Below are 17,498 nucleotides of genomic sequence, written 5' to 3'. Positions count from 1 at the left end.
ACTTAAAAGTTAAAAATGGTATTTTCTAGCGATATTTTTTAAATTTTCATGATTTTTCATTAGAAACATAAATATCCTGTTTTAGACAAGATATTTATGTTTTTATCAGTTATTTATCATAAAAAAACATGTATTTTTATTTTATATTTTATATTTTTTGAGATTCTATTTTTGAAAATCTATTTTTTATGTTTTCTGTTTTATATTTTTTGTTGTTCTTTTGTTTTATGTTTTTTTGATATTTCATTTTTAAAAATCTAATTTTTTTCTGTTTTTTGTTTTATATATTTTTTTGTTTTTTTTTCTTGATATTTTATTTCTAAAAATATATATATTTTTTTGTTTTGTGTTTTACATTTTTTGTTGTTTTTTTTTTTGATATTCTATTTATGAAAATCTATTTTTTGTTGTTTTTCTGTTTTATATTTTTTTGATATCCCATATTTTTTTTTAGAGTTTGATCTTTTAACCTCTAAAAAAAACATATCATATTCTTGTATATGTTTGGAAACTAACATTTGAATATGCAATTATGAAATCCACACATCCTCCCAAACAACTTCAAAATGGATTTGGTAAGTGCTTGCCAAAAATTTGATGGTGCTCCCAAACAAGCATGTGAGAAGTATCAAATCCACAGGATTTGTGGATTCCATACTTCCCCAATTACCATGCACACCTAGATTCCAAATAGAGCAAAAAACAAAAAACTAATGTTACATCAAGTGCAAGTTTGATTACATATTAAGGGAAACGATCTTCTCATAAATTTCAAAAGCTTGAACAAACACCACATATTACAATCACTATGGCAATTACCATTCCTTACATTCTTTGTTTTTTAAAGGCAAGTTGGGGTTAGGAAGCCCCCCACCAATTATTATTCAACATACCATTGGGTTTTGCACCTATAACGTCCCACCAAATGGAGACGTGCACTGACAGCTCCTACCAAAAATTGTTCCATAGGTGCTTTATTCACAGATTTATGAGCCTTGTCATTTTTGAACTAAATAAGATTCGAGCTGATGAAGCAATTGTTTTGCAATGAATAAGATCTGAGCTCAAAAAGCGTTTGTTTTGCAATTTTCTTTTCTCATTATGTATTCATTTATTACAATTTTCGATATTTTACGAGAAATAACAGTAAATTTAAGGCTAAAATATTATTTGAAATTAAGATAAAAATTAAATTATAATTCGAATATTAATCAGGTTTCAGAATAAATTTCAAGTTGAGAATTTATTCTGAATGAGGGTTTTAATTTTTAATAGGATTTAATCCCGATTTAAGCTGAAGTTAAATAAAATGAAATTTATATTTTAATATTAGCCCGATTTTGAATTGAGTGTGCATTTGAATTAGGAGTCTCACTGAATTCCGATTTCAATTTCTGAAGTTTTATCAATTTGGATTTTGATTTGGGAATTTGAATTCGGATCGGATTTGGATTTAAATTCGGATTTTATAAATATGTCTTGAATATTATAATTAGATTTGAGTTTGATTCGAATCTAAATTAAGACTTAATTGAATGTTAATTCAAGTTTGAAATATATAATATTTTATATTTTTATTAAAATTTAATTTGGAATCTTAAATTGAATCTAGAAGTAATGCCTATGAATTCTTTAAGGTATTTTTAATGAATAAAATAATATTAATGATGAACCTTACAAGAAAGAAGTTGAAAAATATAAATTAGCCTAAGAAAAATTATAAGAAACATCTTATAAAAAATTAAAGTTGATTTAAGTTGATTTTAATGAAATTCACATTTAGAATTGAGTTTATAAAAAAGACAAAATTTAATAAAATAACTAGTAAATTTCATCGAATAAAGTCAGATAGGATTTGAGACGAATTTATGATAATTTGATAAGTATGTAATGTAAATTTGAATTTAGTTCATGAGTTTGAAATCTAATCTACAAAAAAAGAATAATAAAACACTCAAATCGACACTGGGTCCTGCCGACCCTAGTAGAGATCGTTTTCGAAGTTCATTTATAAGGAAACAATATTTCTAGAAAAAATGAATTAAATAATCTAGATAAATTAAAATTTATAAATTAAGCTAAGCATTGCGAGATAGGGTATGTAGGATTTTGAAAATTCTTCTAAATACAAGGAAACACCCCTACATGACCAAGGGTCTCATCGACCTTGTTGAGTTTCGATTCTTCAAAAATTATTTCTAAAGAATTCGAATTAACCTCTTAAAGAATATTCAAAATAAATAATTAAAATATATGGGTTTTCGAATTTTAATAGGTGACATGTAATAGAAATTAAGCCTAATTTAAATCTCACCTAATTTCATTTCATGTAATTTCATATTTGAATTTTTTATAGAAATTTTTTTGAATTAATTAAGAAATTCATTTAGTGGAATGAAACTCAAAAATTAATTAAATTTTATATTTGTATAGGAGTCCATAGGTAGGCTGTTTCATCCTATGTGGCACTCCAATATAAAAATTTAAAATCATTAAATAAATAAAAACTTTAAAATCAAGCTTTAATTAAAACTTGTCTTATTTTAAATAAAGGCTTTTTTAAAGAGGGGCATCCCCTCTTAGAGAATCCTAGGAGGGGGAATGACTGGACCAAGGTAAGAAAAAAGAAAAGAAAGGAAAAAAGAAAGAAAGAAAGAAAAAAAGAAAAAAATAAACTAGTCAACTTGCTTGCCAAGCAAGCAAGTTAACCATTTTGAATATGGAAAGTGCTAGACCGTGAGGGTCGACCAACCCTTGTGCCTTTATATATATAGTATATACTATGGTATATATACAATATATATTATATGCCTAAGCTAATTATTATAAAAAAAAGAACTTAGAAAAACAATTAAGTAAAAGGAAAGATGGAGGGGTTTGATATTTGAAAATTAACCCAATATTTAGATCAAGGGTTGGGATTTACTTCATCCCTTGACCACCCCTAATTATTGTAAGAATAGAGGAGGGGCTTCTGCCCCATTATTTGTCCCTCCCTTAGTTTTTTTTAGCGATTTTCCCTTTCTCCCAAATTCCTCTCTTCTTCTTTCTTTTCCTCATACAAAAACCTTGGTGTTTTCACCCTTGGCTTAACAAGGGAGATACCCTCATTTGTGTAAGGAGCAGAAGGAGGTCATGGGTGAGGCCGTTGCTCATGTTGGATGGCCGGTTTGTGCTAGAAGAGCGAGTAACACACGTAGGAAATAATTTTTGCCAAAAAGATAGGGGGTTCTTTGCTCTAGACATAAATCGGGATTCGTGGGCACGAATTCTTTCAATTTTTTATAAGGATAAACCCTAAACCATGCCTCCCACATGTGGGTTGACTTAGGTCTGTCGAAGTAAAAACCCCTCTAAAAATTGGTTTCTCTAAAAAACGATTTCTCAGAAATAAAATCTGTAAATTTTTTAAAACACCTATGTTACTCAATTATTTTTATACAAATTTTGGTTAGGATTAGTAGATCATGTTCATATTGATGTACTGTAAAAATTAAAATAATTTTCATGATTGTTTTCATAAGAAAGTACATGTTTTATGCTATCAGATTTCTCAAAAAAAAATCTGTAATTTTAGCAAAAAACATGTTATAATGGATTGTTTCCATGCTATGTTTAATTAGATATTATAGTGTATGTGAATGTGAATACCTTAGAATTATAGCACAATTTTTTTATTTTATTTCATAAAAAAATTCTGTGTTTTATGTGCTAATTGGAAAATTTTGCCAAATCTATTTATGAGGAAATATGCATCAGGAAGACAGGTTCGTTTTTTGTCCTAACAGCTGTGAAAACATGACTTGTCCATGGTAAAGTAGTTAGAAATAATGTAGATGTAGTTTTTATAAATTTTTAAAAAGTATTCATGCGAAAAAAAAAATCAGAAATATGAATTTGGGTGACCTGTTTTGGTCCCACCCAAATACATATACCCATTATTACGTATTTTTGGCCTGACACCCAACTGATAAATCGCTTGTATCTCCCTCTTCCAAAGAAGTTTTGATGAGCAACTTATTGAGTTGAAAATCTAACAAAATTTTATAGCTACTATGAAATTTTGAACTTTGTTCATGGACTGCTCTTTGTTTTGTGATAGTCGAAACAAAAAAATATAGGTTTGCACCAAAACATTCGTAACTCCTTCATACAGATGAATTTTTATAAATGGTTTACAAAATCAGAAAGCTGACAAAATTTTCTATAAACTATAAAAAATTCAGCTCTAACCATTGACTGATTTTTTTTTTCAGTCTCTATAACAGTCGAAAAGAGTTAGGTTTTCACAAATTTGGAACCAGTTTAGGACACAACTAGCTCTTTGTTGCAAAATTTATGTGTATGGGTGCATGCTGTTACAAATGAATGTGTAGCTATTGTGAACTGTTAGAAATATGAATTTTATGTAGGAAACTAATGTATCTATTCATGAGACACAAGCTGACCATTAAGGCACAAGCTCGCCTTGTGGCCTCTATCGAGTAAATGGACCAAAGTGTTCATGGAGTGAATTGAATACAAATGACATGGGATATGACACGCTGCATTTTTGACATGATACAGATACGAATATGGTGTTAAGTTAACTATTGGTTGGATGCATATAGCTGCAAAAGAAGTTGATGCGTCCTTAGTGCATATGGGCTTCAAACTCGAAGACGAATTAAGTCTATGTAACCTTATCAAGACCAATGCCCAACTGTGCAATTTAACGAATTGAGCATGCCGAAGTTTTTGTATATAACTGCCATGTATATGATATGATTGAATGGATGCATCTACCATTTAAAGAAATTTCATTTTCTTGTTTATGCATTCACGCATGATTTTTAAACGAATGAAGCATATGTTTTGATCTCGAACTAAGAGTTTCAAAAATGCATCATTAGGCCTTGAAGTAGCCAAATTCATGGATTGAGACTGTTAAATGAATGTTGCATGTTAAACAAATAGTTAAATGCTAAACATGTAACATTAAATGATTGATACTTACTAAGAGAAGGTGAGTGATGCTAGTTTGGCTTTGTGGGTATCTAATTGACCACGAAGATAGGAAAACCCTCCATATTTGACTGCAGTGTGGAGGTACAGAATCTCATGAGTAAAGTTTGATGCATTGGGATGGTAGTGTGAAAACTTCTCTCACTCTTTGCGTCCCTCACCTGACACTGACGAATGTTGCCCGGTCAAGATAAAGTCACCCTTGATTGAAAACACAACCATCGTCGTGCCCTGACCCAAGACTTCTGCCTGTATTTATACTCACAGGGTTCTAAAAATTGTAACTTAAATTATTACGCATTAGATAGGTATAGTATGCATCATCTAAGAAAGAAAACATAATTAAAGATAAGAATTGGTTCATGCATAAGATCGGCTTCTGCATTGGTAAGTGCATGCATTTTTAATTATGTTCATACATTTTGACTTTCTATTGATTGTATAAATGATTGATTGGAATTAGTTCACAATTATATGATTTCATGAGTTACTAAGAATGCATGTTAAGTGTCATTATTTCTTCTTTTGTTAAATGCATGAAAAATTATAGCAATTCCTACTTACTTATTCTAATTTACATGTTTAATATAGTTTTACCTTACTAAGACAATTTTTGTTTGACCCCATGAGTTTTAATGTTTTTCAGGAAGTGAGTGAGCTCACGTGTGATGGGGACCGGGCCATACCTTTCCCAAACCTCCAAGTGTTTTGGATTGAGAGCAGTTTTAGTTGCTCATAGACTCTGATAAAATTTTAATTTGTTAAATGGATAGTTATTTTTAATTTTGGACATGTATAGACATTTGATTCAATTTATGAATGTAAACAAAAATGTAATGCGCCAAGTTTTGCCCTGTTTGATTTTTCCACTGCAATTTTATAAAGGTATTTTTAAAGGATTTCAAAAAAAAATCCATGATTTTTGGGTTACAAAATTTGGGGTGTTAAACTCAAATCTAATTATAATATTCGAGATATATTTATAAAATCTGAATTTAAATCCAAATTTGATCTGTATTCAAATTCTCAAACCGAAATCCAAATTGATAAAACTTTAGAAATTGAAACCAGAATTCAGTGAGACTCCTAATTCAAATATGCCTTCAATTTGAAATAGGGCTAATTTTGAAATTCAAATTTCATTTCATTTAAGTTTAGCTTAAATCCAGATTAAATCTTATTAAAAATCAAAACCCTGATTCAAAATAAATTCTCAGAATAAATTCTCAACTTGAAATTTATTCTGAATCTTGATTAATGTGTGAATTATAATTTAATTTTTATCTTAATTTTAAATAATATTTTAGCCTTAAATTCAATGTTATTTTTTATAAAATATTAAAAATTTATGGGTTTTACATCCTTCCCTCCTTAAATAAATTTTTTCCTCAAAAATTAACTAAGGTTACTTATCGACAAGATTCTGAATGCTTTGTTTTTATCATTTACTTGTTTAATAACTATAAAAAATTTAAGGGTATTACATTATTCTCCCCTAAAAAAATTCATCTTCGAAATTCAATATCAAATGATCAAACCTGATAAATTAAAAATATAATTCATCATATGTATTAGATTTGTTAAATCAATTATGTCTCATAATTCAAAACATGTTATTTCATAACATGAAATATTTAAACCTCAAGCATATGTAATTCCTACATACGTTATTCGAGTTATACATATGTAATTCATACATATATATCTACTGATGTCCCTAATTAACATCTATGTTCTGATTTTGCATAATTCATAAAATATAAGCAATTAAGAACATGATTTTCATAACAAAGCATAAAAACATAAAAAGTGGAACATACTCATAGCGATGTCGGTTAGTTAAACATGATTTGAGTCAATCTTTCCCTTCTACTCTGATACCAAGTTGTCTTTACCTAAAAATAAATTGGTATCTCCAGAAAATCTAATCTCTTCTTTGATACCAAGTTGTAACACTCCAAAATTTGAAACCTGAAAATCGTAATTTTTTTTAAATGCTTTTAAAAATAGCTTTATGAAATTGCAGCAAAAAATCAAACAGGGCAAAACTTGGCACATTATATTTTTGTTTATATTTATAAATTGAATCAAATATCCATACATGTCCAAAATTAAATATAACTGCTCATTGAACAAATTAAATTTTTATCGGTCTATGAGCAACTAAAATTGCTCTCAATCCAAAATACTTAGAGATTTAGGAAAGGTATGGCTCGGTCCCCATCGCGCGTGAGCTCACTCACTTCCTAAAAACATTAAAAACCATGGAGTCAAACAAAAATTGTCTTAATAGGGTAGAACTATACTAAACGTGTAAATTATAATAAGTAAGCAGGAATTGCTATAATTTTTCATGCATTTAACAAAAGAAGAAACAACGACATTTAACATGCATTCTTAGTAACTCATGAAATCATATAATTATGAACTAGTTTCAATAAATCATTTATACAAGCAATAGGAAGTCAAAATGCATGAACAATTAAAAATGCATGTACTTTTCAATGCAGAAGCCGATCTTATGCATGAACCGATTCTTATCTTTAATTATTTTTTCTTTCTTAGATAATGCATGATATGCCTATCTAACGCACAATAATTTAAGTTATAATTTTTAGAATCCTGTGGGACATGCAGAAGTCCTGGGTCAAGGCCACAACACATGTAATATTTTCAATCAAGGGTGACTTTATCCTAGTCGAGCACCATTCGCCAGTATTGGGTGAAGGATGCAAAGAGCGAGAGAAGTTTTTACACTACAACCCCAATGCATCATACTTTACTCATGAGATTTTGTACCTCCATGCTACAGTCTAATATAGAGGGTTTTCCTATCTTCATGGTTGGGGAGGAGCAACCTTCCATTCTCAATTCGATACCCACAAAGCCATACTAGTACCACTCACCTTCTCTTAGTAAGTATCAATCATTTAATGTTACATGTTTATCTTTTAACTATTTATTTCACATGCAATATTCATTTAACAGTCTCAGTCCTTGAATTTGGCCACTTCAGGGCCTAATGATGCATTTTTGAAACTCTTAGTTCGAGATCAAGACATATGTTTCATTCATTTTAAAATCATGCATGAATGCATAAACAAGGTAATAAAATTTCTTTAAACAGTAAATGCATTCATTCATTCATATCAATCATATCATATACATGGCAGTTATATGCAGAAACTTCAGCATGCTCAATTCGTTAAATTACGCAGTTGGGCATTGGGCTTGATAAGGTTACATAGACTTAATTCGTCTTCAAGTTTGAAGCCCATATGCACTAAGGACACAACATCTTCTTTTGCAGCTATATGCATCCAACCAATAGTTAACTTAACAACATATTCGTATCTCTATCATGTCAAAAATGCAGCATGTCATATCCCATGTCATTCATATTCAATTCACACCATGGACACTAGAGGCCACAAGGCGAGTTCGTGTCGTAGCACAATGGTCAGTTCGTGTCTTATGAGTGGATACATTAGTTCCCTATAGCAAACTCATATTTCAAACAGTTCACAATAGCTACACATTCATTTATAACAACATGCACCCTTGCGCATAAATTTTGCATCAAAGAGCTAGTCGGGTCCTAAACCGATTCCAAATTCATGAAAACCCAACTCTTTCTGCCTGTTATAGAGATTGTTTTTTTTTCATTTAATGAACAAAGTTGATTTTTTATAGTTTGTAAAAAAATTTGTCAACTTTCCGATTCCGCAAACCATTCATAAAAATGCATCGGTATAAGAGAGTTACAAACGTTTTGGTGCAAATTTATATTTTTTTGTCTCAACTGTCAGAAAACAGAGATCATTCAATGAACAGAGCTCAAAATTTCACAATAGCTGTAAAATTTTGTTAGCTTTCCAACTCAATAAACCGCTTATCAAAACTCCTCCAGATGTTGGAGATACGAACAAGTTATCGGACGGGTGTGAGGTCAAAAATACATATTAATGGGTACATGCATTCGGGTGGGGCCAAAATAGGCCACTCAAATTCATATTTTTGATTTTTTTTCACATGAATACTTTTCTAAAATTCATAAAAACTACATCTACATTATTTTTAACTACTTTACCATTGCCAAGTCATGTTTTTGCAGCTTTTAGGGTGGAAAATGGACCCATCTTTTTTATGCCTATTTTCTCAAAAATAGATTCGGTAAAATTTTCTAATTAGCACTTAAAACACATAATTTTTCTTTGAAATAAAATCAGAAAATTATGCTATAATTCTAAGGTATTCACATGCACATACACTATAATATCTAATTAAAATTAGCATGAAAATAATCCGTTATAACATGGTTTTTGCTAAAATTATAGAATTTTTTTGAGAAACCCGATAACATAAAACATGTACTTTCCTATGAAAACAACCATGGAAATCATTCTAATTTTTACAGTACATCCATATGAACATGATCTTCTAATCCTAACCAAAATTTGCATAAAAACAATTGAGTAACATAGGTGTTTTAATTTTTTTACGGATTTTATTTTTGAGAAATCAATTTTTAGAGAAAATAATTTTTAGAGAGGTTTTCTTTCGAAAACCCCTTTCTATCACATACTTCAACAACCCTAAGTCAACCCACATGTGGGAGGCATGATTTAGGGTTTATCCTTATGAAAAAATGAAAGAATTCATGCTCGCGAATCCTGATTTATGTCTAGAGCAAAGAACCCCCTATCTTTTTGGCAAAAAATTTCCTACGCGTGTTACTCGCTCTTCTAGCACAAACCGGCCGTCCAACTTGAGCAACGGCCTCACCCATGACCTCCTTTCGCTCTTTACACAAACTGGGGTGTCTCTCTTGTTGAGCCAAGGGTGAAAAGACCAAGGTTTTTGTATAGGGAAAAGAAAGAAGAAGAGAGGCATTTGGGAGAAGGGGAAAATAGCTAAAAAAAACAAAGGGGGGACAACTAGGGGGGGCGTGATCCCCTCCTCTATTCTTATAGTAATTATGGGTGGTCAAGATAAGGAGTAAATCCCAACCCTTGATCTAAATCTTGGGCTAATTTCTAAATATCAAACCCCTCCTTCTTTCCTTTTACTTAATTGTTTTTCTAAGCCCTTTTTTTATAGTAGTTAGCTTAGGCATATAATATATATTGTATATATACCATAGTATATACTATATATATTACAATATATAAAGCCACAAGGGCTGGTCGACCCTCATGGTCTAGCCCTTTTCATATTCAAAATGGTTAACTTGCTTGCTTGGCAAGCAATTTGATTAGTCTATTATTTTTTTTCCTTTCATTTCTTTCTTTCCTTTTTCCTTTTTCCTTTCTTTCTTTCTTTTTAACCTTGGTCCAGCCATTCCCCCTCCTAGAATTCTCTAGGAGGGGACATCCCTCTCTAAAAGTGCCTTTATTTAAAATAAGGCAAGTTTTGACTTTTCAAAACTTGCCTTGGAATTATGTAAGTTTTAATTAAAACTTGATTTTAAAGTTTTTTTTTAATATTTTAAAAAATTTATATTGGAGTGCCACATAGAATGAGACAACCCATGTATGGACTCCTGCAGAATTATAAAATTGAATTAATTTTTTAGTTTTATTCCACTAAATAAAATTCCTAATTAATTCAAATAAAATTCTATAAAAAAATCAAATATGAAATTACATGAAATGGAATTAGATGAGATACTTTATTATTTTAGAATTGAAGTATTTTAATTGAGTCATGTTATCCACATTTAAATTCAGTATAATCATTTTTGTGTGGAATGTAACCCACCTGAAGTTTTGAACCAAAGTTAAAAATATTTTTGCTGATGATTATTCAATAAAAGAATTTTTTTTAATTTTTGCGTGTTTTACAAGTGGTTAAATATCTCAGGGCATTACATTAAAGCAAGGTGTCACTTTTCAGTTAAGTCAAACATGACCTTTGACTACCTTGGTCAACCACCAAACAATTTTAAAAAATAAAAGTATTTTAAGAGGTATAAATTATTAAAAAATAAGTGATAAAAAGATTTGTCAAAGTCAAACCAAGACCAAACTGAACCAAACCAAACCAGGAAAATTTGAATCCAAGTTTAAAGCTAAATTTAAATCTAAGTTCAAAGTTCAATTAACAAGTCCCCTCTAAGTCAACTTTATATATTTTAAACCCAATGTGTTTCTAAAAAATGTTTAATATGAAAATAAACATATTTCATAAAGTAGGTATTCCCTCCAAAATCTATTTCCTAAAAAGCTAGGCAAAGAAAGGGTTATTTGGCCAAAGAAGTTAGTTCAAAAGACTATAAATTTTAATTCTACATGTCAGCCCATATATAAAAAGTATAAAAAATGACCGTACTCTCGTAAATTTGGCCTTTTTCCTCAAATGCCCCATAAATTTTGAAATTTGTTGGATGCTCAATTTCATAGGTTCCCTACTTTTTTCGGACCTTTTTTACTCTTAGCATGAGCAGATCTTTTGATTTTTGCGCATTACATCGTGATGCTCGTTAAATATCACTAAAAATGAAATTAACATGACATTTTTGTAGAAATCATGATTTTCGCACAATACACTCTATGAAAATGGATACTCCTCATTTTCACAAAAGCCTCATGATTTTTGCATCTATAGTACAAAAACTGCGACAATGCTTGCAAAAATCCCTTACGTGTAAATTTTGTTAGGAGTTTCACATTGGTGGTTGCAAAGGTCTACTTTCGATGCAAAAATTATGAAAAGTTCACAAAATTCATGAACTTTTGCTTGTAATCAACTTTAAGCAATGCGAGATTATGTTTTAGCATGCAAATTTTGTTGTATATATAGGCAATTAGCATATGAAGTTTGTCAAGAGTTTCACGTCGGTAATTATGAAAGTCTACTTTTGATGTAAAAATCATGAAAATTTTATGAAATTCACAGACTTTCACATGCAGTCGACTTTAAGCGATGCGAGATTTCATTTTAGTGTGTCAATTTATGTGTATATATATGCGATTTGGATGTGAATTTAGTCAAGAGTTTCGCGTTGGTTATTGCGAAAGTCTACTTTCGATGAAGAATTCACAGATTTTAACATGTTGTCGACTTTAAGCAATGTGATATTTCATTTTAGCATATGAATTTATCTGTGTATATATAAAAGCGATTAGAGTGTGAATTTTGTTAAGAGTTTCATGTTTGCGGTCACAAAATTACTGAAATGTTTGTGGAATTTCTGAAAGGTTTGCAAAAATAACGTAGTTTTGCATGAAGTAATGCAAAATTTCTTTTTGAATTTGCGAATTTTCATACGAGCATAGTATAAAGGCAAAGCTAAGGTTTCACAGAAACTAGGGTTTTTTATGTGGTCTCCAACTAGTGAGAAATTATAGTCATTTTCTGAGGGCCAAGCATCAGCAGTGAAAAGATCAACGATACTTCATCAATGTAAAATCATTGACATGTTTTTTCGGTAAGCACATGCTAAAATAGTCATCGATGAAGTGTCACCGATGTATGTTTCGTTGAAAATTTTGTTGAGGAAGAAGAGGTTTGGGGACCACAAGAAACCCTAAGTTATGCAAAAATAGCCTTTGATTGTGCAAAAAATGTTTTAATAAACAAAATGATGCATTTAATGCTTGAAGAATTCTCATGCTAAAAAAAATTTGTATCACCTCATGCGAAACTTCACAATTTTTGCAAACCTTTCAGGAATTTCGCAAACATTTCAACAATTTTGCAACCACCAATGCGAAACTCATGACAAACTTCGCACACTAAAACGGAATCTCACATCGCTTAAAGTTGACTGCATATAAAAGTCCATAAATTTCATAAACTTTTCATGATTTTCACATCAAAAGAAAAATTTTGCAACCACGAATGCGAAACTCTTGGCAAAATTCACACATAAATTTTTTTTGCAAACCTTTCAGGAATTTCACAAACATTTCAACAATTTTGCAACCACCAATGCGAAACTCATGACAAACTTTGCACACTAAAACAGAATCTCACATCGCTTAAAGTTGACTGCATATAAAAGTCCATAAATTTCATAAACTTTTCATGATTTTCACATCAAAAGAAAATTTTTGCAACCATGAATGTGAAACTCTTGGCAAAATTCACACATAATTTTTTTTTGCAAATACTGTTGTGATTTTTGTACTATACATGCAAAAATCACATAGCTTTTGCAGCCTATATTGTGCAAAAATCGTGATTTTCATGAAAGTAAAGTGTGAATTTCCATTTTTAGTGATATTTAATAAGATCGGGAGAGGAGAGCGACATGACATAATGTGCAAAAATTGAGAGATCCCTTCGTACTAAGGGTAAAAAGGTCCTAAAAAACAAGGAACCTGCGAAATTGAACATCCGGTGGATTTCAAATTTTACGAGACATTTGGGAAAACAGGCCAAATTTACACTACGTCATTTTTCGTAGAAAGTACTTGCCGGGTTACATGGCAATGTGTACAGTTAAACTTATGCACACACGTGCAAGCACAAAAAATGCAGTCCAACTACATTTGATTTATATCCGTCGAGTCATCCTATCAAGGCATGCAAGCCGCACGCTAGCGAGCTCATGAGAGCATCCAAAAGTTCCCATACAGTCTCCCATTTAATACACAAGCATCCAAAAATATGCATGCGTGGTTACAGGGGGTACATGCTGAAAGCATAAGTGACCTCCATCAGCGTCTCCTGGCTTTATGACCTCCATACAAATTTGCGGATAAAAACCTTTAAATACAGAGGAACACATAGGTTAAGCTTCAATCACCAACCCAGCTGCACCCTGGCATGCTTTTCACCCCTCTTTCCTTCATCTCTAACCGCACCTTGTGTGCCTCCTCAAGCATGCCAGCTCCGGCATAAATGCTCGAAAGCAGTACAAAGTTTCCAGCATTTTCTGGTTCAATCTCAAACAATTTCCTTCCTGCAATTTCTGCAAGCCCAACATTGCCATGAGTTCGACAAGCACCCAGCAGGGCACCCCACACCTTGGCCCCGGCCTCCATGGGCATCTCTCTCATCAGTGCGTATGCTTCATTCAGCCTCCCTGCCCTACCCAGTATATCAACCATGCATGCATAATGATCGCTTCCAGGATCAATTACATACTTAGCACTCATTTCTCTGAACCAATTTTTCGCTTCCTCGATCAACCCAGCATGACTACACGCTTTCAAGACTCCAAGGAATGATATCCCGTCTGGTCGAATTCCAGCCTCTTCCATCTGCTGGAAAGCCAACATGGCACCCGAAGCATCGCCGTTGAGTGCACAGGCTGATATCATCGCGCTCCAAGCAACCACATCTCTGTGAGGCATTTCATCAAACACTTTTTCCGATGCGCGTAAGCTCCCGCAACGCCCATAGTTCCCAACCAAGGAGCTACTAAGAAGATAGTGGGGTTGGATAGAGTTCCTTATCGCATACCCATGAATCTCTTTCACCAAATTCAACGGCGCCATACTCACAGAAGCAGATAGGATGGCCAAGAGAGTTATGAGGTTTGGCTTCAAGCCAGCGCATTGCATTTTCCTTGCGTAAGAGAGAGAATGCTCAAAAGAGGCGCTGGCATGAGAAAGGCCAGCAATAATGGAGTTGAAACAGGAGGCAGAGGGAGGCACGTCCATGAGATCGAAGAGTCGAACGGCAGTGCGAACATCTCCTGAGAGGGAGTAAAGTGAGATGATGGTGTTCCAAACGACTGCATTTCTGTGAGGAATTTCATCAAACAGTTGGCGGGCAGCAAGCAGAGAGATACATTTCCCATAGAAATCAATGAAAGAAGAGGAGACATGAGGGGCGGAGAGAAGGGCCAACTTGGTAGCAGCAGAGTGGAGAGAGAGGGCAAGGGGAATATGGGAGAGGGAGGTGGTGGATTTGATGGTGAGCGAGAGGATGAAAGAGTCAAGTGGTACAAAGGAAGAGTGGAGGTGGTGGAAGAGGTGGAGGGCCGGAACATACCGGCCCCCTCTTACATGGGATGACAGTCTCTTGGTGTAGGCCACCACAGAGACATGGGATATGACTGAGGGTATTAGTTTGGTCATGTATAACAAACAATGGACATAGATATGCCAGTATGGCCTCTAACCCTAGGAGCGTAGGTTATTACCGAACAGACATGGTTGGGTAGTACTAGTAGATAAATGCATTATGGAATTTGGATATGAATTTGGTTTTGGTTATATAGATCCATTAGTAAAACCAGATCCAATTAGGCTTTTACACCTTGACTGTTTTTTATACATACTTTTGGGAAACAAGATGAGGTGCTCGTGGTTCTGCTCATTCTCGGCCCGTAAGTAGTAAATCACATGACGATGTGTAAATAAAATGTTTTGGCTTACAAACAATATAGGCTTAGATTTCATAAGCTCACGGCTTTCAACATTTAACCAACGTTTTTTTTTTAATAATTCCATTTAAGCTTGGCTCAATAGGTCTAGAGTTCACATCCTATTAATATCAATTCTATGTAAGGAAAGAAAGGCTATCTTGATATCACGAGAGTCATTGTCGTGATAAGTTGTTATAAATTTTTTTTTTTATATTTTCCTCTTTTGTTTGTTTTCTTTCTTTTCAATCCCACGATGTATGACATGCCTCCACTACTCATTATACCTGCTTCCATGTTGAATGACATTGATTCATGTCTTCCTCGTTTGCATGTCATCTTTTGCTATCACATTTCACATGATATCAGTGTTGGGTTCAGCCCTATCTTTCCATTAATGACACAAGGAAGTGGTATAACCTCCCACTACTCTTCATTAATGCAGAAGAAGTTGAAAGGCCAAAAACCCCTTCGATTTCTTAAATGAATCTAGAAGGCTCACACCTAGAAGACTCTATATCATCTATAAAAGGAGGTGCAGTGGTTGTGTGCAAGTGCAGAGTGACAGTGTGCAGCGTGCAGAGTGCAGAGAGAAAAGAAGTAAGAGAGAGAGTGGAGAGAAGAATATGAGGAAAGAAGGTTCGTCACCACGCATTGATCCTCAGAGAGAGGTGTTGATTGTGGCGTGAGTTTTGACCCGGGTTGTGCACCCGGGAGGTAATCTTGTATCCCTTTTTTCTTGTGATTCTTTTGTTGTTCTCTTTAGCTTTTGACAAGCTATTGGACGTTGTACTCTCTACTCTTATTATAGTAGATTATTCTCTCTGTGCTCCGTAGATGTAGGTCGTGTTAACCGAACCACGTAAACCCTTGTGTTGTAGTTTGATTGTGCCTTTGTTAGATCCTATATTGCTTTCATGAATTTTTTGTTATCTTCATTTCTCTACAAATCAGAGCAGTAACCAAAAATGCTTTCGCACCCTCAGTTGTCATTTAGTTTGTTGGGTGATTTCAATCAGCAACTTTTGCTCTTCTTCTCTGCAATGTGACATCATACCTCAGCCTCTGTTTGCAGCAAGAGTGAGCTTCGTGCGTGACTTGGTGTGATTGTTGTTCTTGATCATCATTTCAGAGGTAAGCATCTATGGCTGATCAAAATCAAAACCAGAGAGAATGTTGATTCCATTTTTTATGTTCAAACCCATTCTATTTGCATCACTCAAACAAACCAAGTGTTGTTCTCGTGTCCCAACCTGTTGATGGGAACAACTAAGCAACTTGGAGTCATGCCTTAGTGATGGCTTTAAGTGCGAAAAACAAATTAAGATTTACTGATGGGACCATAACCCCTCCTGAATTTGCTAAGTGGCAACAATGTAACCATATGATTTTATCGTGGTTGCTTAACTCGATTTCTCATGAACTGGCCAACATTGTTATATATGTCATCACAACTTATGAGGTTTGGACTGACCTCAAAGAAGAAATTTTCAAATTCAAAGTGTCATTTCTAGATTATAACAAGAATTCATGGTTGTTTCTAGTTACTTCACCACTCTAAAAGGGTATTGGGATGAATAACTTCATATTCCCCTATGCCCACCTGTGCATGTAGAGCCTTGAAAGTTATTCTTGAACAACAACAACAAAGGAAAGAATCATTCTATTTTTTATGAGACTGAATGACTCATATAATTCTATTAGAAGACATTCTTCTGATGAATCCCCTACCGACTATTGAAAAAGTATATTCATTAGTATTATAGGAGGAGAAGCAGTGTGCAACTCGTATTAACCCTGTCTCCTTAGATCATGTTGCCCTTGTTAATAGTCAGTTTCCATCTCAAGATGAAGAAGAGACCAAGTCCACTGGTGCTCGAGACTCATGACCAACCTGTTCTAGTTACAATGGGGTTGGTCATACTAAAGAAAAATACTACAAGTTGCACGGCTATTCTCCAGGACATAAATTTTATAAACCAAAACAAGAGACATGTCATTATCAATGTTGTTGAAGTGGAGATGACTCTTGCAGGTAATGCATCAAGTGAATCTAGGTCAAGTGTTAGCCTTACTCGAGACGAGAACAATCATCTCATGACACTCATAAAATTAAATCTTTGATAAAATCGTTTTGAAAGATGTTCTATACATACCTTCCTTCAAGTTCAATCTT

The 17,498-nt window shown here is 33.1% G+C and overlaps 1 protein-coding gene across 1 annotated transcript; it reads right to left on the bottom strand.

Annotated features, from left to right (window-relative positions):
* Positions 1–13,748: 13,748 nt before the first annotated feature.
* On the bottom strand, positions 13,749–15,035 carry LOC149840891 (Tetratricopeptide repeat (TPR)-like superfamily protein). The gene has a single exon (XM_090005158.1). The coding sequence runs from the start codon at positions 15,033–15,035 to the stop codon at positions 13,749–13,751; it is 1,287 nt and encodes a 428-aa protein (XP_089861284.1).
* Between the last annotated feature and the right edge of the window lie 2,463 nt (positions 15,036–17,498).

Source organism: Nuphar pumila, chromosome 4 (genome assembly GCF_984573655.1).
Source record: "Nuphar pumila chromosome 4, dmNupPumi1.hap1.1, whole genome shotgun sequence".
In the NCBI taxonomy this organism is placed as follows: domain Eukaryota; kingdom Viridiplantae; phylum Streptophyta; class Magnoliopsida; order Nymphaeales; family Nymphaeaceae; genus Nuphar; species Nuphar pumila.
This window is presented reverse-complemented; position numbering and strand designations above follow the sequence as displayed.

Coding starts and splice junctions, on each gene's coding strand:
- LOC149840891 (XM_090005158.1), bottom strand. CDS start 15,035: ATGACCAAACTAATACCCTCAGTCATATCCCATGTCTCTGTGGTGGCC.